General features: G+C 41.4%; 2 protein-coding genes across 10 annotated transcripts in view; one reads left to right on the top strand and one right to left on the bottom strand.

Moving 5' to 3' along the window:
- PPFIBP1 (PPFIA binding protein 1) overlaps window positions 1–23,450 on the bottom strand; it is a 177,583-nt gene that overhangs the window by 90,507 nt on the left and 63,626 nt on the right. Inside the window, exons 1-3 of one of the 9 annotated variants that reach the window (XM_059187573.1) lie at window positions 22,505–22,615; window positions 14,625–14,862; window positions 7,706–7,735 (exon numbers count right to left, since the gene is read on the bottom strand). The exons of 1 other annotated variant lie outside the window; for it this stretch is intronic. Coding sequence is in view for 3 of the 8 variants with exons in the window: in XM_059187568.1 (XP_059043551.1) it covers window positions 3,081–3,109 (29 nt within the window). In the remaining 5 variants the exon portion in view is untranslated. Of the gene's footprint in view, window positions 1–2,997; window positions 3,017–3,080; window positions 3,217–7,705; window positions 7,736–14,624; window positions 14,863–22,504; window positions 22,622–23,450 lie in introns of those variants that run through there. 7 more of the 9 variants (XM_059187576.1, XM_059187572.1, XM_059187575.1 and 4 more) reach the window with 7 other exon arrangements.
- C8H12orf71 (chromosome 8 C12orf71 homolog) lies at window positions 3,140–5,217 on the top strand. Its single transcript, XM_059187606.1, has 2 exons — window positions 3,140–3,801; window positions 4,265–5,217. The coding sequence occupies exon 2, from the start codon at window positions 4,308–4,310 to the stop codon at window positions 5,019–5,021; it is 714 nt and encodes a 237-aa protein (XP_059043589.1). The 5' UTR covers window positions 3,140–3,801; window positions 4,265–4,307; the 3' UTR covers window positions 5,022–5,217.

Genomic DNA, 23,450 nt, shown 5'->3' with positions numbered 1-23,450 from the left:
TGTTGGTGGTTTAGGCTGGGAAATAATTTTTTTCCAACTTAAATGTTTATATTTAGTTCAAAGCGTTCCATTTCCATGGGTAATGGTACCACAGCTTTTCCCTCACCTTCATTGAAAGAAAGCTACTCACAAATGCTTTTCTAGGTTCCCAGTGCTCTGGAAGGCAGTCACAGGGAATTTTATAAAAAGCCAGAGCAGAGTGATTTAGGTCTCATTATGCCAAAGAGGAAGGTGGACACCCATTTTAAGTCTTTTGGCCCACCACAAATGTGGACACCACTGTTCTGGGCCATTCCCATGTACCACACACCTTCTGCTGTCTCTTAGAACACACAGCTCCACTCAAAGTGGCTTCTTTCAAAGAAACAGTGGAACATGGGTTTGCTTTTGGGCTGGGTCAACTCTCCTAGGGATCTTCTAGGGAGAAGGGAGGCAGTCAGCCCCTGAGAGACAAGAGCATGGAGAGGGTAGGAGTAGGGGCTTTAGACCCAGACTTCCTCTGTTCAAATCCAGGTTCTAGGGTTTATGATCTTGGAATGTCAGCAAGTTATATAACTGCTCATGCCTTTTTTCCTTCAACTGTAAAACGAACAAATAACAATACTCAGCCGATTGGTTTGCTGTGAGGATTAGACACGCACACAGAAAATGCCTGTGTGCCTATGCCACATCCACAGGACCTGGCATGTAGTAAATGCTCAATAAATGCTAGGGAGACTGTAGGTCCTGATTCCACGCCCCAGTGGAATTAATCTAGGTCCCCAGTCACTCATGGGAGTTGTGATCACCTGCAGCTGTTGGGTAGGAGATATGGTTTTTTCCCCCAACTCCATCACCTGAAACAGAATTGCCTAAAAAGTCTTATTTAGCAGAACCTAAAATTTAAACCTGAGCAATAGTTAAAAACCTGAAGCACAGCAGGCTTTAAATGTAATCTCATCAGGGGCACTTGGGTGGCTCAGTGGGTTGAGCGTCTGTCTTAGACCCAGATGGTGATCTCGTGGTCCTGGTATTGAGCCCCCAGAGCCCCTGAGTCAGGTTTCCTGTTTTGCGGGGAGTCTGCTTCTCCCTCTGACCCTTCCCCTGCTCATAAGCATGCACACAAGCTCTCTCTCACTCTCCAATAAATAAAATCTTTTTTAAAAATGTAATCTTGTTAAATGGAAATAAAGAAGAAAAATATTTAGAAAGGATCTTAAGTAATGGATAGATTCCAATGAGTTGAGGTTCTTTTAAGTAGACTTGTATTTTTTGGCTTTTTTCTAGAGTGTGTGTGTTTAAATTCATGCCTCTTTTTGATAAATATAAAAACCTTATGGTTTCTCTTAATGCTATTTAAAACTTGACATTTTTACAAAATGGACCAAAAGCAAATCTAAGCAATGTTATTTTAAGAATATACTTGTTCAAACTACACATGGGCTTTATCTCTAAGAAACTGAGTAGGTGCCCTAGTCCCTTCCTGGAAATCACTGAACTGACCAAAAAGCAGAATTGTACAGCCTCACAGTTTACACCAGACTGGAGGTTGCTAGTTTGCAGGATGACTTTGTTATAGAAAAGGTTTTTTGGTTTAGTCTATGCAGCTAAGAGCCCTTGATCCTATATGACCCACATTTATCCTCAGAATTGCACATTTGGAAACAAGAGTTTTGAAACAATTAAAGATTTACTACCCCCACCTATGGTTTACCCACTGAGAACAATACAGCAGTGAAGGCAGAGTGACCAGATTGGATCACTGTGGGGCTATGATCTGACCAATTCCCAAATAATTTCATGATGCCATTAGAAAGGGAAGGGTTCACAACAGTGGTTAAGGGAAGAGCAGTCTGGGAAGTGGGAGGGCTTGGTTCTAGAAGAACCAAGACATCTTATGTTACTGGAGGCACTTAACAGAACTGGACAAAGATTCAGTTAACAGAATTGGTGTAAAATGCAGGCTTACCCTTGCAATAAGACAAAAGCCTAGCTGGGAAACTTGAAGAAGAAAAGGGAGGTCCTCAGCACTGCATTCTTACAAATTTCTCTATATCCATCTTCACTTTCTTCCTTCCAGTATCAGGGTATAACAAGCCTGTCCCTCTAACCATGCCAGGAGTCCCACCCTTATCCTCTTCAAAAGCAGCAGCCAATCTCATATTTTGAAACTCTCCCCCCCGTACTGATTCCTTGCTCCTTTATTATTTGGGGATTTGGTGCAGAAACTAACCTTGACTAAGTTTCCTCCTCTTACTTTCTTATTCAGATATTTCTAAAGTATAGTCTATATTCACTGCTCTCGCTTCCTTTCCTCTCATTCATTTCTCAACCCCACGCAAACCTACCGATTCCATTGTCATAGAAGTCCACCAATAACATCCACGCTGCCAAGTCCATTGTTAAGTTTTGTTTTAATCGTGCCAAGTATTTCAATATATTTTGAATTGCCTGGAAGACTGCCTTATAAATGAATACCACTATCTTGAGTACAGTCTTACAAGATAAAAGTCTAAGCTCCCTAACAGGAGTGGAAACCCTTTCATGATCTCCCTGATCCCAATTTACCTCATCAAGCTTGATCTCCCCACACAATCAGCTGTTTTTCACCTGGGTGTCCTTGCTCAGGCTGTCCCCTCTGTTGGAAAGGACCTCTCCCCCAACCCTTCTATCACCTTTTTAAGAAAGTGAGAGAAACAGCACAAGCAGGGGGAGAGGGGAGGGGGAGACAGAGAATCTTAGGCAGGCTCCACACTCAGCGCAGAGCCCTACAACAGGGCTTGATCTTACAACCTGAGCCAAAAATGAAGACAGTCAGATGCTTAACCAAATGAGCCACCCAGGTGCTTCCTCCTGAGCCTTTTTACTTCACTAACTTCTACTTATACATACTCAGATCGGACGTAATCTCCTCCAGGAGGCCTTTCCTGATATCTCCACCCCAGTCTCACCGTGGCTGCCTGAGGAACCTCCTTTCGTTCTCCCACATTGTTTTTTAAGTCCTGCTGTTACACTTACCGTTCTGTCCTATAACAAACTGTTTACGTTTGTCTCACCAAATAAGCTCTACACTCCCTTAAGGCAGGAGCCATCTTCCATACCCACGTGACAGGAGGGAAGGAACCGCCATTGCATTTGCTCTTCCACCCTCAGGGGGGATCCTCTTCAGACCCAGACAGGATGAGCACAGAATCGGGGGGAGGCAAAAGGATAGCTCTTGTGGCTTTCTATCACTTTTTTTTTCTCTTCCCATATTTCTGACTCCAACTTGGGTCCTTGTGTTGCCATAGTAACCAACAGTCCCAGAACAGAGACCTCTGGCAGTTGGACTTCTAGTCACTGTGAGTCAGGATCTGAAGGATTTCTAACATCCCCAGTTTATGGCCCAGGAGCTGGCAGCGCCTTTTTCATGTGGGCAGCCGCCAGAGCACGGCGTGACTGTGTGTGTGTGTGTGTGTGTATTTCTTCCACCCCCACACACCTACTGGGGCATCACAGAAAAAGCTGCACTAAAAAATGCCAACAGATGGTGGGAGGATGGGTATCTAAATGGCTATAACCTTTCTGGAAAGCAATTTGATACCAACTCCAATTTATCTGTGATCTTTGATCCATCAAAGCCACAGATATATATATAGAGGGAGACACAAGGATTTATTGATAAGGGGGTTTATTCAAGACTTATTAAAACAGTAACAACCACTTAATGGTCATCAATCAGAAAGTCATTAAAAATGACAAAAGAGCCATGTACAGGTTTACTGTAGGGTATGCCATAAAAGAGAGTGATCAACAGCTGATGTGACACCCACACATATGCAGGTATGTGTATGTATATGTACAAATACACAGGTACACACATATGTACATATAAAGAAAAAGAAAAGGAAATCCACCAAAATCTTTCCAGGGATGGTTATCCATATCTCTGGACAGTACGATCATAAGCGTATTTAATTTCACCTTCATACTTTTCTGCATTTTTCAAATTTTAAACGATGATCATTTTTTTCTTTTGCAACGCAAGTTGTTTCAACTGCAGCAAGACAGAAGACAAGCAGTAGCAGGTGGAGAGGATTAGCTGAGAGGGTTTTCACACAAAGAAAGGCATTTTTTCAAGGGAGGGGGGTAGCTTTTTTTGTCCTTCCTTAAGGAATACAAAAATTGGATGAACTACCAGAATGGCATAGTAACAAACCGAAAAAGGAATGAATAACATTACTGCTTAAATACTGTGACTTCCTTCTTCTCCCCAATCCCACCAAGTTTTTTCTTTCTTTTGAAGATTCCTGAGTTGAGGGAAACCTGAGAATGAGTCCCTGAACTCCATGGCGCACACAACCTGCAGCAGCGACCGATCAGACAGCACAGACTGCAGCTCGCAATCAAACCTGAGTCTCTCCGTGGGTTATTTCCCCTCCGAGGACACCTTCTCCTATGAAAACACCATCTCCTGGGAAGACAAGTCTCCCAAGAGTCTTCCAATCCTTGTCCCTCCTATCCAAGGGACATGGAGGACAGAGAGTACAGGCAGACTCCTGAGGAGACAAGACCAGATTCGGGACGACCCAAAGCAGTTCTGCAAACTCAGCATCACCCTGGCCTGGGATGTTGATGTGGGCTCAAACAATTCAGGCTCCGTAGCTAGTTGGGACCTAACTGGAAGCAATCAGTGGATCAACAAGTACCCTGAAGAGAACAGAAAACTGACTATCAGTAAGCTAGACAGTCTTGTACAAAAGCTTGAGACATTTCTAGAAAATCAGAAAGATGACAAAGATGATGACTCTGCATTCCCTGGATCTGCCCAGGAGGAAGATTCCCAGTTGTTTGGCAGCTCCCCTCTAGACATAGCTCAGGTCAGTCATCAAGAACATGATACTTGTCAGGACTTCTCCTACGCCTGCCAGCATGAAGGCATCATTCAGTTTCCACAGATTCCACCAAGACTTCGGGAACATGAACTTGCTGAGGTGAGCAGAGAGATGCCTCACAGGCAAAAAGGAGATGGACCTGGTTGGTGGTGGGGGGGGGCAGTTTGAAATGATGCATGGAGCATTATTCCCTGCTTTAAACCAAGGTCAGCCTCCCTCAGCGCCTGACGTGGCAGGAGAGTGAGGGAAAAAGGAAGGAAAGGGGTCAGGGTGGAGCTGAAGGGAAAATCCTGAGGAGCACTGAAGGAGAAGAGAGGATAGGGAAGTTAAGAAAAGTTATGATACTGCGCCCGCCCCATGTGTGTTGAAGTATTAAAATTTTGCATTTACAGTTGATTATTTTTAAAGATTTTTAATTTATTTGACAGACAGAGATTACAAGTAGGCAGAGAGGAGGCAAAGAGAGAGGAAGAAACAGGCTCCCTGCTGAGCAGAGAGCCTGATGCAAGGCTTGATCCCAGGACCCCGGGATCATAACCTAAGCAGAAGACAGAGGCCTTAACCCACTGAGCCACCCAGGCACCTCTACAGTTGGATTATTTTTGATAGAAGGATTTGAACTCTATAAGTGGTAAATATTAGCCAGATTGTTATCCAGGATTTGCATATTTAACTCCTTCATTTTCTTGGCAGATGATAAACCAGTCAACTGCCAACCAAATGACAAGCACTGTAGAGACCTCCTCAGTCTCATCAGGTCAGCCGGAAAAGGAGGACACTCATTCCAGGACATGGGCCCTCTCCTGTGTGAACTTCAGGTGGGTTTTCCGCTGGCTAAGGCAGCAAGTCCTCTCCTCACTTCTCAGGAGACCACACCGCAAGGAGGCCACTGAGAGCCCTCATAAGTTGGCACGAAAGAAAAGACTCTCTCACAGAAGCAAGAGAATCCAACCTCAAGACTCCCTCGAATTAGGACACCCTCTATCGCCAGATTTAACCATTTGACAGCCCCCATTCTACAATCTCCATGAGTTAATTGTTTTCTAATAAATATAACACATACTCTTATATTAGTCATGTCTTCCTCTTCCAACCCACCATCTTGACTCGGGCTGAAAGTTTGTATGTTGTCTGGAAGTCTGAAATATATTCTCTGCGAATTTTAAGCAGTATTAGCGTTCCTAATTTGAAGGCATTCTTGGTCTCCTCCTCCTCCTCCCTTCTTACTGTATTTTACTCTATTTTTATACATTTTCATCTTAATATTCATCTTAATATTAATACATCTTAATATTACATCTTAATACATCTTAATATTAACCCAAATGCCCATTGTCAGAAGGCAGTAGTATAACCCAACAGATTCCCAAGATGGTAGTGTGGTTTTGGTTGAACTTCTATGGCTCGACCAAGTGGCCGAGATACTGAGTCACTCAGGAAGCAGATTTCAGTTGGCAGCGTTTCAGGAGTTCAGACGGTAGATCCGATGTTCCCAGGAGACCTGACTGGTTCTAGTGAGTGCTGCAGTGGCTAGAATGAGTGGCTCACTTGGGAGGAATGTGAGGATTAGGAATGCAACTTAACCACTCCAAGTTTAACCCTCCTCGTTCAGAGATGGGGAAGATAATAATACGAACCTCACAGGATTGTTGGAGAATGAACGAGATAATGATAATTTCGTTGCTGCTGCTGCTATGGCTTCTAGGGAGGATCTCCCCAGAAAACCAGATCCAAGGGACATCCCAGAGGGAGAGTTTAAGAGTAATTCACATTGAAGTATTTCCTCCACAGAAGCAATATTTACCCAAAGTTACAGGTTTCTGCAGATCTTGACTCAAGCAAGTCCTCTCCCAGTCCGTTCCCCACCATGTCTTCTGAAATTCCTTTACAAATGGCAAACTTCCCTCTAAATTTCAGCTTCTTTAAGGAAGAATGTACTCACCTCTCACCCTTTTGCCCTGACCTCTTCCTCTTACTGATATCAACTCCCCTCCCCACAACCACTTACCATCCTCTATAACCACCCACAGGCTTACCCAAGAGCCTTCCTTCAGCTTTTGACCTGCAGAGTTCAGGTGCCTAAAGCATCGGAGTCTTTGGTCTCAAATTCCTCCCTTTCCTCAACTTCAATTCCCTTTTCTCCTTTCTTCTCTTCCTTCCTTCCACAAATATTTAGCACAAAGAAGTGCCAGATACTCTTCTAAATTACAAAAACAGACACTCAATCCTTGGGGCTCAGGTGGCTCATTGATCAAGAAAGAAAGCCATGTAAACATTCAACCAGAACAGGTTACAGGTGATAAGTTTGTATGAGGTACATACTGATTACTAAAAAATAATTCAACATGCGGAAGTTAATTGTTAAAAGTTTCGTGTCTGAGGTTGCTTGAGTTAGTTTAAAGTGGAGGACTTGAAGCTGCTGGATAAACTGGTGTGGCATTAAGTGTGCAGTCCTGGTTACATGACTGGTTACATGTGAGACACAGTGGAGATGATATTGCCGGAAGAATAACAGACAGTACGATGGGAGGGAAGACCTCAAACAACAGGGCTTTCTTAGCAATACACTCATGGTCACGTCCTGAGCTTCTTCACAGGCAGACTCCTCACTTTATCCAACTCTCTAAGAGCATTTCCCTTTGACTGGCTCCCTCCAACACCCTCCCCCACCTTCACCTCTCTCTGACTTGGCAAGGACTTTGAGTCCCATTACCGCACCTGTTCAGGAGTTTTGGTCCCTTCTTTCCAGATCCAGCCCAGGCCCCTCCTTCCCCAACTGTACCATAGCCATTGCATCTAGCAGCAATCACAAAGCCTTGCCCTTTCCAGATCTTCTTTCAATTCATACTCACCACATTCCGCAAAGGAGACTCGTGTTTTTCCTAAGGGCCAACACACAAAACACAGGAATTACTTTCTCCATTCTTGAAGAATTCCCCCCCACTGCCTTTTCGAGTCCGCCCACTGCCTGGGAAATTCGTCCTTAAAGACTCCAAACTCTCGAGTTACTATGAGGCCCAGAATGATCCTTCTGGCTTAAGCTGACCACATCCTTCCAAGCCGTCCCCCAGGCTCCCATCCTGCCACCCCCGACCCCCGGTGACTTGTACTTTTCAGCTCTCCTTACATAACTACTTGACCTACTGACTTTTAGTTCCTTTTTATTGGAGGATCCTAACACAGTGTCTGGTACAGAGCCGTCTGTCTCTATAAAACTTTTTAAATGATTTGAATATATCTTATTTCTTTCAACTTTTCCTATATAGTTTTTTTTTTTTTTAAGTGAAATACAACAGCTTAGAGTTGCTATTCTTTATGTTAAAAGTCAGGGCGAACAGAGTTAAGAGCAGGTATGGGGATGGAAAAGGGACAGACAGGAAGTGAAAAGAAATCCATGGAAGGTCAAGAGAGGTGGTGACCCACAGACTGAGAAACCTAACCCCAGGGGAGGTTAGGGACTAATCTGGAATGTCCATTCAACAAATATACAAGAAGCCTTAGTGTTGCTTTAGGCTAAAAGGATGATCTGTCTAAAAGATGACATCTCCTACTTTCACGGCACTAGTAACCAGAACTGTTATTTTAACTCTTTCTCTAGTAATTAAGTCAAGCTCTAAGAAAAACTCAACTGAAATGAGCTACTTGGAAAGACAGCTCCCGGTGAATTAGAGGCCCTGTTCATTAGCAAGATGGCTTACATATTTGTGCTTACTTTTCAGTGTTATATAAACCTGCTTGACAGGTATGAGGTTTATCTCTAAAATTCAAACAATGTATTTTATAAGCCTTTACAACAAATGTTCTTTGTAAGAAACAGAATTTGAAATATTTATTGGGGTTATCATGCTACATCTCAGAAAGCAAGTCAAAGTGCTTAAAAACAGGAAATATTTCAATATCTCCTCTTCATTATGGTGTCAAATATGCTATGACGCTATTAGCTCCATGTTAAGCTACAACCAGGTTCTCCACTTTTTGTCACACACATGGGGCTGGGGTTAGAGGAGGCCCATTATACATCAAAAGGACTGAGAGCAAAATGGAAGTGGTCCCTGGAAGGTCCTACCTTTGCTGTGATCTTAAGCTTCGAATGACCGCACTTGCCAGACACACGCTAACCGAAATAACCAAAACATTTTGGGATTCCCATTATCATAATATCCAAAACTAAAACAACTCCTTCAAGTGAACCGCTCAACCTTGAAACCCACAAAGTTCAGCTAGTTGCACTAGACAAGTGTTACCTTAGATACTCATATTCTAGAATCAATAATGTCATAATGGGCCAGACTGTGGTGAAAACTTACCAAGCATACATAGAGAGCATTCAGCTTTCTCCACACACAGAATTGGAGACTAACGTAAATTTTATTGCCCACCGCATGCCCATTTTTTACTCAGTAGGATCCCAATGAGAGAAAAAAGTATGTGCGCCGTACCAGCAAAACAAAATCATTTTCTTCAGACTTGCTTAAATATTTGTGCTTACTTTTCAAGTTATATAAACCTGCTTGACAGGCATGAGGTTTATCTCTAAAATTCAAACAATGTATTTTACAGGCCTTTACAACAAATGTTCTTTGCAAGAATTAGAATTTGAAATATTCGTTGGGGTTATCATGCTACATCTCAGAAAGCAAGTCAAAGTGCTTAAAAACAGGAAATATTTCATTATCTCCTCTTCATTATGGTGTCAAATATGCTATGACGCTATTAGCTCCATGTTAAACTACAACCAGGTTCTCCACTTTTTGTCACACACATGGGGCTGGGGTTAGAGGAGGCCCATTATACATCAAAAGGACTGAGAGCAAAATGGAAGTGGTCCCTGGAAGGTCCTACCTTTGCTGTGATCTTAAGCTTCGAATGACCGCACTTGCCAGACACACGCTAACCGAAATAACCAAAACATTTTGGGATTCCCATTATCATAATATCCAAAACTAAAACAACTCCTTCAAGTGAACCGCTCAACCTTGAAACCCACAAAGTTCAGCTAGTTGCACTAGACAAGTGTTACCTTAGATACTCATAATCTACAATCAATGTCATAATGGGCCAGACTGTGGTGAAACTTACCAAGCATACATAGAGAGCATTCAGCTTTCTCCACACACAGAATTGGAGACTAACGTAAATTTTATTGCCCACCCCATGTCCATTTTTTACTCAGTAGGATCCCAATGAGAGAAAAAAGTATGTGCGCCGTACCAGCAAAACAAAATCATTTTCTTCAGACTTAACATAATGTTGAAATTTCATGGCTCCAGAGGATACACAGGTCTAGGTCTACCTAGTTACAAAAACAACCTCCAAAATCCTCTTATCAAACAATGAAAAGAAAAATGAAACAAATTATAAATGAATTCCTTAGAACGCCTGGTAGGGTTTTTACCCCAAGAGTTAAGAATGGTTTTGTTTCGGCAGGAAGGATAGCGAAGTGCCTCAAAAATAAGTCTTTGCATCATGAGTTGCAAGTGGAAGGAGGTCTACGGCAAGCAATGTACTCTCTAATTGCAAGATGCATGAGTAGGCTTTATACTGCATCGCCAGGAGTCAAGCTTTTCCCCCTACCCCCTCACCCCCTCACCCCCCAACAAAGAGAACAACACCTGCTTTCAAAAGTGAAATGAGATCCTCATCAGATAACACAGAATCATTGAGTGAGCCAGTCATGGGTCGGGTGGGTACAAAAGCCTTAAGATAAATTCCCAAAAGGATTATAAACCTAGACCAAGAAATCCCCCTACCAAACAATTTGTTTACTATTCCACCGTTCAAAGGAATTCCACAGCCTTGATGCCCTTTGGATTTCGAATATGCTTCCCAAAGAAATATTTCTGAGGCCTTTTCAAATGGGAGGGTACACATTCAGACTGTGGCTGTTTAATGAAAATTCCTCTCATTATTACTGAATTCTCTTGGTCTAGAAGAAAATCAAAATGGCGATTTAACTTCATTTGTCCTCATCTGTGTCGATGAAGATTTATTATTTTAAGTGCAAATCCCCAAAATTAAACAAATCTCCCTCTCCTCACAGAACTTTCCCATGCACCCACTCACAAAGGCAAACACCAGACAAGTTCATTATCAATGCAGGCTTGGAGAGTTGCTTCCATGTTTCCCTTTCATCACCTCAACAGCCCTCTGTCTTTGGGGCCTAGATTTCTCCCCAAACAGGCATGACAATGACAAGGAGAATTCTTCGCCAGTAAAGTGACCACAAATTCAGTTAGCACCCTATCACAACCACCACCATAACCACAGACGCATATAAGAATCCAAAAAGAATGCTAACCCACTTGCTGTGAAGAGCTCAAGGGTTATACGGAAGCGCTAAATCACTACACTGTACACCTGAAAGTCATATTCCATTGTATGTTAACTAGAATCTAAATAACAACTTAAAAAAATTGAATGCCAAAACCATTGGGTAAATGGCTGTTAGGGAACAAGACATGCACATGGTCTCAGGGAACTATCCAGCAGACTACACATTAGTTATCAGGGAGATTAGGTACCTTCACAATAGAGAGAACTGGTGAACGCCAGCTTAACCAAACGATTTGATTCAGCCTAACCAACATTACGTATCTTCTATTGCTACCACTGTTGTGTTTACCCTGAATTGGATCATGAGGAATCCAACAGTCAAATGAATCCAGAATATAAGAAATTATTCTAGACAATTCTAGACAACCATCTTAGACTTTTCAAACATGTTTACACTATGAAATACCAAATAGAAGAGAACAAAAAAGTCAGGGAGACCAGACAATTCACAAAGGAGACCAAAGAGACATGATGACCAATTGCTGTTCATAATCCTTCACTGAGTCATTCACCAAATTCTCAAAACAATGATAAAAAAAATTTCTTAATAGATAGACAAATATGAATATGGACTATATCTTAGGTCATTATATCTATATCTTATCTTATATCTGTATCTTAGGTTATTATAATAATATCACTATTATCTTAGATGTTATTATAATAAGAACATTATGGCTACGTAAAAGAATGTCCTTTGTTCTTAGGAAATTAAGAGTGAAGCATCACGGTATTAGTAACTTACTTTCAAACAAACCAGAAAAAAAATATAAAATAGAAAATGAGCAACAAAGATGGGAAAAATGTTAAGAAAAACCCCAATAGATAGGAATCTAGAAGATTGTTATGAAAATAAAACATTACATTTGCTATACTTGTGTGAAAATAGTATGTTAAAGATGTACATATTTAAAGCAATACAATCTTTAAACAGAACTTAGGCATTGATTTCTCAAATGATATAGGTCAGGCAATTCTCTAATCTGGATTCATCCATTCATATTAGCATGCGCCTTTGGATTCACCACAAGCTGCAAGGAATTTTCAGTCTCCTGGGTTAATAAACATCTATCCCACAAGTCCCTCTAACTGTAAAAAGTTGATCCAGTTGAAAGTAGACCAGCATACAGGAATTTTTTTAGAAACTTTCAGATTTTAGGAGTTTATTTAGCTTTTGTTGAAATTTAAAAGACTAATTTTTGCCAAATGTTGAGCTAGGCTCTTTTCTCATTTGAGTTATCACAAGTTCCAAGTAGCCTGGAGACCTCAAGTTTACCTTCAAAAAAGACCTTCTTGGACATTTTCTGTTTTTTCCCAAATCAAGAAACAACCTGCCACTTTATAGTACTAATTCTTGCAGACTGTTTTCAACATTTCCTTTTATTTCCAGCAGTGCAAGAGTGTTTTGCTTTTTAACCCTAAGCAGCAGCATATGCTTACGGTCACCTATAAGGCGCTAAATATACTGGGGAACTTGTGAGCGCAAAACAGTGCTTCTAGAGTCCTTACTAACTGTTTTTGGTAAATTCCTCTTACAGGATTAAAGTTATACATTTTTTTTTTCTTAAACAAATTTACACATTCACATATATTAACACTTTGTAAATAATTCAGAAAGTTCAGAGACTCCTTGAAGACTACTGTTCAAACCCAGGTTCAAAACCCAAAGTTCTCAACAAAACTTTCTGGCTTCAAATCCCAGGCCTACCTCTTATTTGCTGTGGATGCAGCGAAGTTACTTAACCACTCTGGGCCTTCCATTTTATCTACAAAATAAGATCCTAGTAGTACTAACCTCAAAGTGTTGTGGTGAGGATTTAGAAAGAGTGCCTGGCACACAATATGTGCTTACAAATTTTAGCTGCTGGTAGTTGCTGTCACATATTTCCTTTTTAAAATCTTCCTCTTAAAAATCTGCCACAGCTCCTTATGCCTATAGAATTATGTCCAAGCAAACTGTCATTAAATCACTCTAAAATCAGATCCCAGTGTACTTTTCCAGTCTTATTTTATAATGCTCTGCACTCGCCCCTCATGTTCCTTGAGGAATGCCTCTGTACCTTTGCTTATACTGTCCCCTCTCTTCGCAACTGCCCCAACCATGTTAGCCTACCCTGCTACCTACTTACTCCTAAATGCACCCTTTCAAGGTTCATGTTAAACTCGAGCTCTTCTGCAGGAGCGAGCAGATTAGAAATAATCTCACCTTCCTTTGTGCTACCATAGCACTCCCTGTAATAAGTGCATATTTTACCGTGTTTTACAGAAATGTGCTGCCATGTCTCCCACTAGACAAAAGCCCCTGTGTTCTGCTTATCTTTTTTTTTCATGCTCCAAAGTCCCTGGCCCAGTTTCTTGGACATGGTAGCTCCATGATAAATATTCGGTGAAATGAATGGTTAATCTACAGGAAAGAATTGAAACAGATAATATCTGAAATTGCATGTCATTTCCTCTCATATAAAATTTAACTATTTTCTACTTTAATTAAGTCTAGTCCCTGGATATTTTTATTGGGGGCCACCAAGCGTGGCGTAGTGTAGATGTTTCCTGAGTGGAAAAGCTCAGTTTTGTACAACAGACAAAGCTAGTCAACAAAAGAACAGTCACATTTTTCTATTTGAGTAGAAATTGATATTCTACCCTCTTTTTTTTTTAAACTTGAAAATATCTTTTCTAAAGTCTTCCTATTTCCAAATCCTCCAGATAATGTTCAGATTCCTTCACCCATTCAAATACATTTACTGAACATAACATCCTAGAGGCTGTGCACCAAGATAGTTAGAAAGACACTTCCCTTGAAGGGCTCATAATTGGCGGGGGGGGGGGGGGACAGACATCTTGCCAGACACAGGGGACGATCTGGAAGAAGAAACAGACAAGACTGGCAAAGGGAAGAGCCTAAGCAAAAGCCAGAAGTCCTAAAAGGCATGCATAGCAAACAGTGTAAAGTGTAGTTTTGCTTGAGCACAGGGAGGTAAGAGACAGAGAAGTCTGAAGTGCCGGGATGGAAGCCAGATCACGAAGGGGTTTTGAACTGTATCTTCCAGGGAGAATGGAATTTTGAAGCAAGCTATTGAGATGATTAAATCCAGAAAGGTTTCTGATCACAGAAGCACGGCAGTGGGACCGAAAAGGGAAGCTGGCAGCAGGAATAAGAGGAAAAAAAAAAAAAAGAAACAGCTAGCCAGGCTATGTGGTGAGATGGAGAAGGACTAAAATGCAGTTTTAGCCCTTATGTAGTTTTCTCAGTATGGTTGGTGGTCCTGCTGTTCCTCTCTCAGGCCAGCTGCAATACCGTCCATGCTACACTACTTTCTCTGACAATTAGTAAGTATTTACATGAGTTAATTTAATAAATATAGGAGACAGGCAATCATCTAAGCTGAAAAGATGCATCAGACTCCTCAGGTGATCTGAAGTAGGTTCATGCATTACCAAGATAACGTCTTCTTGCTCTTCCATTCGTTCATTCATTCATTCTAGTTGCCGCTCCCTCTAGTCGCCGTTCCACTATGTCTGGCTGTGATCATTTCATGTCAAGGACATGGGGATACACAAGACCTTGCTCCTTTCCTCCAAGTGTTCAAAGCCTGGCAGAAGCGTTGTCATCCGTTCAACAACAGGAGTCACTAACAGGGCAAGCTGTCTGTAATGGTCTTCATCTCACACGAGGCTGTTTAAAGACATCTTCTGGGTAATGGTCACAATACAAACTCAGAATTCATTTTTACCTTAAATGACTGGTTTGGTACGTGAACTACAGCACTGAACTGAAAAGGGTTGCTGCCACAATAATTGAGATCACTTTGCTTATGTTCCACAACAGGTACCTGTGGATGTGCCATCTTGCTAAAATTCATTTGTAACCCCAAAATCAATACAAGCAGTGTTCTCATGGACACTTATGGGCATGCACAGCGCAGCAAAAAATGTGAGTTGCCTCTGAGCACGGTCCCAGCTGAGGGGGAACAAGGCAATGCTCTGCTTTCTAGTTTCAGATCAGCACTCGTACTATAAACATGTGTTTCTAGGGCACAGGGCTAAGCACAAGAGGGCTGTGACGTGCCTTGCAGAGAAAAACGGGTATGTTAGATAAGCTCTGTTCAGGGATAGGGGGCACTTGGGTGGCTCAGTGGGTTAAAGCCTCTGCTTTCAGCTCAGGTCATGATCTCAGGGTCCTGGAATCGAGCCCTGCATCTGGCTCTCTTCTCTGCGGGGAGCCTGCTTCCCCACCAACCCCCCGACCTCTCTGCTTGTGTCTCTGCCTACTTGTGATCTCTCTCTCTCTTTCTCTCCCCCTATATCAAATAAGTAAATAAATAAAAATCTTTAAAAAAAAAAAAAAAAGCTCTGTTCAGGGATGGGTTAGAGTGCAATTGATTGTGAATTCAATGCTAATGAATTAACAATATTAAATTCAATGCTAATGAATCAACAATATTCAACAATATTAAATCAACAAAATTAAATATTAAATATTAAATGAGGTGCCTTAAAACAAAAAACAGAAACAAGGCCATGGAGGGCACCAGGGTGGCTCAGTCAGTTAAGGGTCTGCCTTCAGCTCTAGTCAAGATCCCAGGGTCCTGGGATTGAGTCCCGTATTGGGCTCCCTGCTCAGAGGCGAGTCTGCTTCTCCCACTACTCCAACCGCCTGTTCATGATCTGACTCTCTCAAATTAACAAAATCTTTAAAACAACAGCAAAAAAGAAACAAAGTTATGTACTCATCAACCGAGAAAATGTTGTGACAGAGACTGACAGGAACCTAAAACTTACACATGCCCTGGGGCCAGTGGCTCAGCATTCACTAATTCAGCACCTGTGGTGACTGCTGCAAATGAGAACGGACTGTATCGATCAGGTAAAGATCACAAAGAGCCATCTGTAGCACGTGATTTTCCTCAGCTGCCCCTTCTGAGGATTCCGGAGGGCCACAAAGGGAAGAACCAGAAAACGCTTTCTGAATCCTACAACCCTCCAGTAGAATGACTGAGCATTTTTCCACCCCTCTAGAGTCACTCAGACTTCCAGGGAAGTGCTTGCTGCTGTATTGGCTAGCTAAAAAGGGGAGGCCAGAGAAAGGGCCAACAGGCCAGGGGGTGCCGTGGGTCAACATAAACAGGTGTTTTGGGTGTCACTGTTTTCTGCTGCAACTAGTCTTAGTTGGAAGGTCTGATAGTCCTTGAAGGCCATTTGCTTCCCACTTGATGCTTGTTTTTCTCACTATCCCAACAACACAGGAGATTCTCTCTGGGATACGAGGCTTCAGAAAGGGCTGTTATGTGCCAGACCTCACTCAGGACCCATTTCGACTATGAAGAACCAAATAATCCATTCTTTAATTTCTAAAAGTTTACACACTGCAAGAATATAAATCCCACACACCATCCAAAACTTATGCAAATGCCCCAGGATTCATGTTTCCCTCTGTAAAAGCTAATCCCCTCAAGCAGGAAACAACTTCTGGACACTGATATATTGGAAGCTGGTGTCCTGGCTCCAGAAATCCCATGCATTAGAACCAGAAGCATTCACGAAGAGTTCCATCCTGGGTCTCCCTCCCTCCCAAGGTTGACATTGTGTTTATTTGTCAAACAAAACAGTCATCCAAGTTCAGACCTATTGAAAAGCTTCCAAGCAAGATGAGAGGCCAAGACAAGGGGGAGGAACAGCTAATCAGAAATCAAGGGCAGGAAAAGCTGGACCCAAAATAAATACAGTACAAAATGCCCAGAATAGCCCAGAAAGACAGCTGATGACCTTTTCTTCTAAAATCTCTTAATATCACAGTATCAAATAGCCTATGTATCTAAAATCAAGCACAGAACTACTATCACAAAGGTAAGGAACAAAGTAAAAAAACAACAACAACAAAAAAAACAGAAAAACAGGAAAAGCTGGTGGTACAGTGACAATTTGCATTTTAAAATACAAACTAAAACACAGAAGACAAATACAATTAATGCACGGTACTGATGAGTCCCTCACTGGCGAAGGATTGACCTCAGTTCAAGGCAATGGTCACAGGAAGCTGTTGAGGCTATTTCAAGCTCTAAAAGCTACCATCATTTCTCAAGAGATAGCATTTTTTCTTTTTGCCGAAAGACTAATGGGTCCTGCTACAATGGCTGTAATTAACCACACTCCTAATTTAAGTTTCCTCTTAAATTGAACAAGCTCTGGGCTGTGCCTTCCCAAGCAGAGGGCAGCATCTTGGTATTCAAGGAACACAAAACACACCTGGGGACACAACCTCATTTCTTTGATTATAATGTACAAAGCCTTGAGCTACTGCTAAATAATAGATTTAAGAATTACTGAAATCCCTTCTCCCACATCCTTGCTCCCTAAGCTATAGAGAGCCTTGGCTGATTGAAATTCTGGAGCCAGAACCATGCTTTTCAAAAAATGTCATATTAACCCACAGATCCACTACATGAGAGCCAAAGTTCCCTTGGACCCTCTTCCTTCTTAAAAAACTGCTAAGACTTGGGGCGCCTGGGGGGGCTCAGTGGGTTGAGACTCTGCCTTCCGCTCAGGTCATGATCTCAGAGTCCTGGGATCGAGCCGCTCGTCGGGCTCCCTGCTCGGCAGGGTATCTGCTTCTCCCTCTCTCTCTGCCTGCCTACTTGTGATCTCTCTTTGTCAAATAAATAAATAAAATCTTAAAAAAAAAAACAAAAACCTGCTGAGACTATATGAGTCAGTATCATCAGAAGTGCTAAGTGCTTCTAATTAAATACATAAATGCAGAGCACTTGAAAAAAAAAAAAAAAAAACACATCACCTGTCCCGTTATAGAGCCAAGGCCTGTGTGTGCACACACCCTCCACATATTTTGATTATTTATTTGCTAAATGCGTAAACATTTCCTTTCAGTCTACAGTTGCGCCCTTGCATATCTGTATCAAGGAGAAAAAAAAAATCAAAGTCACTGAAGCCAGTTTCCTAAGGGGTGGGGAGAAAACAAAGCAACTGAGAATAAAAAGAAGCTGTGGCTTTGGCCCAGTGGCGGGCAAAGAGCTCCTGCAGCCTTCAAACTCCATCCACACCCTTGCACACAAAGGAAGCAGCTGCTTAAAGGCAGAGTTCTAAAAACCCAACCACACCTCCCTTTGATTGTAAAGGAGATCCGAGATGCTCTGTAGAAGAGGGAGAGAGGACTAGATGAGGACAAATGGAAATAAAAATCTTCTGTGGCTTTCATAATGGAAAGAAAGTTACATATTGCCTCAAGTTATAATGAACTAATAAAGCTCAAGACATAACACATATGTGACACGATTCCAGTTAGGTCAACAACCCCCAGCAGCACCTTGAGAATCCACAGTAGGAATTTACCTAGAATAGCAAATGTTTGGTCCACAAAAGGCAGTGGGGACATAGAAAACTTCAACCTCCCTATGATAATTAAAGTGAAAAATACTACCAGGGTATGGACAAAGAGGGCCCAAAGGAACATAGTTATGGGGGGTTGCTTTTCTTTGGGACACCACTATCTCAGCCGCCTGCTCAAAAACCACTACATGAGGGTACCCAAGTGGCTCAGTCAGTTAAGTGTCTGCCTTCAGCTCAGGTCATGATCCCAGGATCCTGAGATCGAGTTCCACATCAGCTCCCTGCTCAGTGGGGAGTCCGCTTCTCCCTCTGCCTCTATCCCTGCCCCTGCTTGTGCTCTCTCTCTCTCAAATAAGTAAATAAAATCTAAGACAAACAAACAAACAAAAAAATCCCACTATATGACAAGGTGGAGAGATTACATAAGCATGCCTGCTTGATGACACAGACAGTCCCACAGCCTTCCTCACCCTGAAGAAGAGAAGACCCCACCAAAACCAGAGCAGAGGCTCCACCTCATTCTTATGTCTGGGGCCACTCAACCTCCAAAGGGGTAGAAAAAACAGCTTTCACCATCGCCACCCGTGATCTCAAGAACCATGAAAACAATGGAGAGACCAGGGGGTTGCCTCTGCTCTGGGGCAAATGATATTTCTTCTGTTTGCCAGTTATCAGAACATCTAAATGACTGGAAGTACTGAAGTTTTTAGTTTAAGTTTTCCCTAGATGTCCTCCTGTATCCTCTTATACTTGGGTATAAGAGGACAAAGGACAGAACTTAAAAGTAATAAGTAATAACATGATTTGGTATTTATTCTCATTTTATTAATCCAATGTCATTTCTATGACAATTAGTAAATGTTTTTAAATCAATGTTTGCTTTGATGTCTGGAACAACAAAACAAATCCAGTTTTGGGGGGTGGGACACTCCCAACTGTGTCATGTGGGAACTGAGAATTTAAAAAGGGATAGAAGAGAAGGCCAAGTACAGCTTTCGTAATCCAGCTAGGCCACTTATTTAACTACATTTATTTATGTAGCTTATATATAAATATACACACCCTTTAATGAACAGAGCATGTGTATTAGAGACCATTAATGTGAAAATATATCTAGATACGCTCAATATAGCCTTATATCAGTCACAAGACTCCAGTCATTTAATTTTTTATCTGCTCTGGACATTAACTATTTTGTGAACTTAGGTCATATTTTGAAAACACTCCTTTGAGAATTGAGAATTGAGAGTCAATTCTTCCCAAACAAAACTATGATTTTTCCTTTGTGCAAAATGACCCGACTTCCCCCTGACTCTTAGCTCCACTGGCCTCTTCTTGAACTAACCATGTAAAGCAGTTTCAACAACCAAGAGTGTCTTCACTGACTCACCCTGGGGAGGGACCTGCCAAGAACACATGGACAAATGCTTCCTTTCATCTTCCCTCAGATTTCAGTTTAAGGCGAGGCAAGTAGGAAAATATTTATTAGTTTTCACCATACTTAAAAAAAAAAACCTAGTCTTATATTTTAAAAAGAATTACCTGAAAAGTCCTATAAAGAATTAGATGCAGAGTCAAACCAGCAACATCCATAATAAGATTCAGAAAAACAGTAAGAATAAGGACTATTATTTTTACCACCCATGCAACACACCCAAAAGCACAGGGCTGATACTCTGCAGCAAACCTATCAGATCAGCATGTTAATATCCCTTCTTTAGAGATGAGAAGTTAATCCAGAGAGATCGTGGGAAAAGGTGAGGGAGCTGTGACTTTCACAAAGAATGGTCACACAGCAAGGCCCCCAGGCCCACTCCTCAAATCTGTTTGAAAATACTTTCTTCTCCCCCAGTTTGGTAATTCTACCGATTAAGTCCATCTTAGCTCAAGATTCATACATTAGGGACAGGTTTTTACAAACTTCCTTAAAAGAAAATTAGACTTAAAAAGAAATTTGACAAAATCAGAATAAATTTGTTCAGAAAATGCTTTGAGAGCTGCTTCTGAGATTCAGCCTCCCCGCCTGGATCAGTATTTATTTCTTTATTCATCTCTTCAGACTCTTTAGGTCTCACAGCAGAGATCCTTCCCCTGCATTGTCAGCTTTCCAAGCTCTTGATCTGGCTGACAAGATATCCTAAGGATTTCTAGGGTAGCCCAGATGTCTATCACTTCTGGATTTAGTTTCTCTTCCTCTCTGTAACTCCTTCCTGAATCCAAGCAGAGCCCTTGCTGTCAGGGAGCAAGCCTTCCCACACCACACACAGAGCAGACAAGGGCCCACCTGGCCACACCCTCAAGAGCAATCTGCCAAAACATCTTCCATCTGCTCCTGACTAGCACGCCCAGACGGTCAGGCTGAGGCAGACAAATCACCTAAAATCAGCGTGTCTACTTTCAAAGATACTCATTTAGTCCAACAACCCTCCCCAGATCGGCAGAGTCTAAATTACTGAGTAGTCCCTGAACAAACAAAATAGGACAGTCATCACCAGAAGACAGGCACAAAAATATTCACTGGAGCATTTATCTGGTATTCATCCAAACTGGATAACCACCGAAATGTCCAGCAACTAGAAAACAGATATATAACTGAATATTGTGAAAGCGAGGAGAATGGCGGAAAAACTATAAATATTGGAGATAAATTTCACAAATATAATAAGAAAAATTCACCAGGCACAAAAGAATATATAGGACATGGTTCTAGTCACATGAATTTTTTAAACAGGCAAAATGAATTAATCAGTTATTTCCAAGGGCATTTGGGGTGCTGGCAATTTTCCATTCATCTGCGTGCTGTTACAAAGGTGTACTCACTTTGTGACAATTATTCAAGCTATCCACTTATGATTTGTGGGCTTTCCTCCATATTTCCATAAAAAGCTGACTGAAAGAGACCTCAGAGAATATCTGGTCTGCTCTCCTCAGTTGGCATAAATAGAAGTAATTGTTTCCCGTGTATGTTAAATTATTGCAAGGACACACAGGAACTCCATGGAAGGGCTGGGACTGGACATTGTATCTTTTAATTCCCCATCCAAGCACCAAAGCTCTCTCTCAAATGTGGGAGGATGTTTCTCCAATTTCCTTCCTTGTTGTGACTATGGCCAAGGTTTAGAAGAATTAGGATCATATTTCTATTAAGACTCTAGGCTCCTACCAAAGCAGGGTCAGGAAGAGCATTTTAAACACCACTTAGGATATGGCCAGTCAGAAAAAGTCAGTGCCATGTTCACACTCCAGGTTTTGCCACTTACCAGTTGTGTGACCATCAGCATTCTCCCTACCTTTCTCTGAACTTCAATATCCTCATGTATATTCCTGAAAATATTAACTCGTCCCTGAAATGTTGTCATGACAATAACACAAGGTGTCAGAGTAGGGACTGGCACATCACAAACAGAAAAAGTATGTGTTGAATACTGATTGACTTGAATGAGTCAAGTACTTGTCACTTAGCAGATGCTCAAGAAATAGTTAGGTGTTGTTATTATTATTACTGAACAAAAATACCAGGGAGGAAGGGAGTAAATAAGCTTATGTGAAAACATCTCATTTTTCTAAGCCTATAGGGTCATTAACAGGTTGACCCAATTCTCACTAGCTTCGATGTGGCACTGAAATGGTCTGCGGGACAAAGGCAACAAAGGATTTGAGAAGAGGGTGGTACTGTTCATGGGCTACCTGGTCTGTATTTCCATTCCTGGTGCCAAACAGATTTGCTCACAGACTGCCACACCATGTCAAAATTCTATAATCACCCATGTGAGTCATAGCACTTCAAGAATTAAAAAACTTTCCAAGAGTGGGGTGGGTCATCAGTTCTCATAGACTTAATGAGTCAACCAACATAGTCAAGTAACTTTACTACTGGGGAAAAATTTACACACTGAACATACAGAAATTACCTTTCTATATTCAGGCTTTAAAGATCTCAGAAATAAACCATGGAGAGTAGAGAGTTTACTCACATTTTAAAAAGCAAGTCTAAGATGGATTTTTTTTCCTTCAGCTCTTCAAACCTCCCATGTACTTATTGGCCAACCGGTCCATAAAATTCTTTTATACTGGAAAGAAACAACACTGTAAAAAAAAATTAAAACTAATTTCAAATTAGAGCATACCAGAAAAAAAATAAAGCGGACAGATGATAAATTATTTTACAAGCAATGAAGAACATCTAACAAGGTAACATGTGTAATCAAAAACAAAAAAATCTGGGATGTCTGCATGGCTCAGTCAGTTAAGCACTTGCCTTGGGCTCAGGTCTTGATCCCTGGGTCCTGGGATTGATTCGCCCTGGGGCTCAGCAGGGAGTCTGCTTCTCCCCCCTCCCTCTGCCTGTTGCTCCCCCTGCTTGTGCTCTCTTTTTCTCCTTTTCTCCTCAAATGAATAAATAAAATCTTTAATATTTAAAAATAAATAAATAAAAACAAGAAAATGTGTTAAGGACCAATAGATTTAACTAATTTCCTTCTAGTTATCCTTCTTTCCTTCTTCCTCTTTTCTTCTCCACCCGCCCCAACCCCAGCACTCCCTTCTCTTTCTTCCTTAGTTCCCAGTTGCTAGGCAACCTCAAATATTCCTTGAAGCCGGAGTTTCAGGAGAAAACCACCAGCATTCCTTTTTATAGCACAAAGTACCTGCACCATGTTAGACACTCTATGAATGTTTGTCAAGTACATAAACGAACCACAATTTTACTATATTTAGTTGTTAAGGTCAAAAAAAAAAAAAAAAAAGAAATCAATTAAAAAAGGGGAAGTCAATCAATTAAAGAAAATCAATATGCAGACAATACGGTAGAAACATATACACCCCGTGTTCTAGACTTGCACCTAGACTTAATTTCCTTACTTCTTGTAATTAACATATACTCGGGGAAAAAAAAAAAAAAAGATCCCGGTACTATATGTA

This window comes from Mustela lutreola, chromosome 8 (assembly GCF_030435805.1).
Source record: "Mustela lutreola isolate mMusLut2 chromosome 8, mMusLut2.pri, whole genome shotgun sequence".
Taxonomy (NCBI): domain Eukaryota; kingdom Metazoa; phylum Chordata; class Mammalia; order Carnivora; family Mustelidae; genus Mustela; species Mustela lutreola.
The sequence above is the reverse complement of the archived record's forward strand: the minus strand, read 5'-3'. Positions and strand labels throughout refer to the sequence as shown.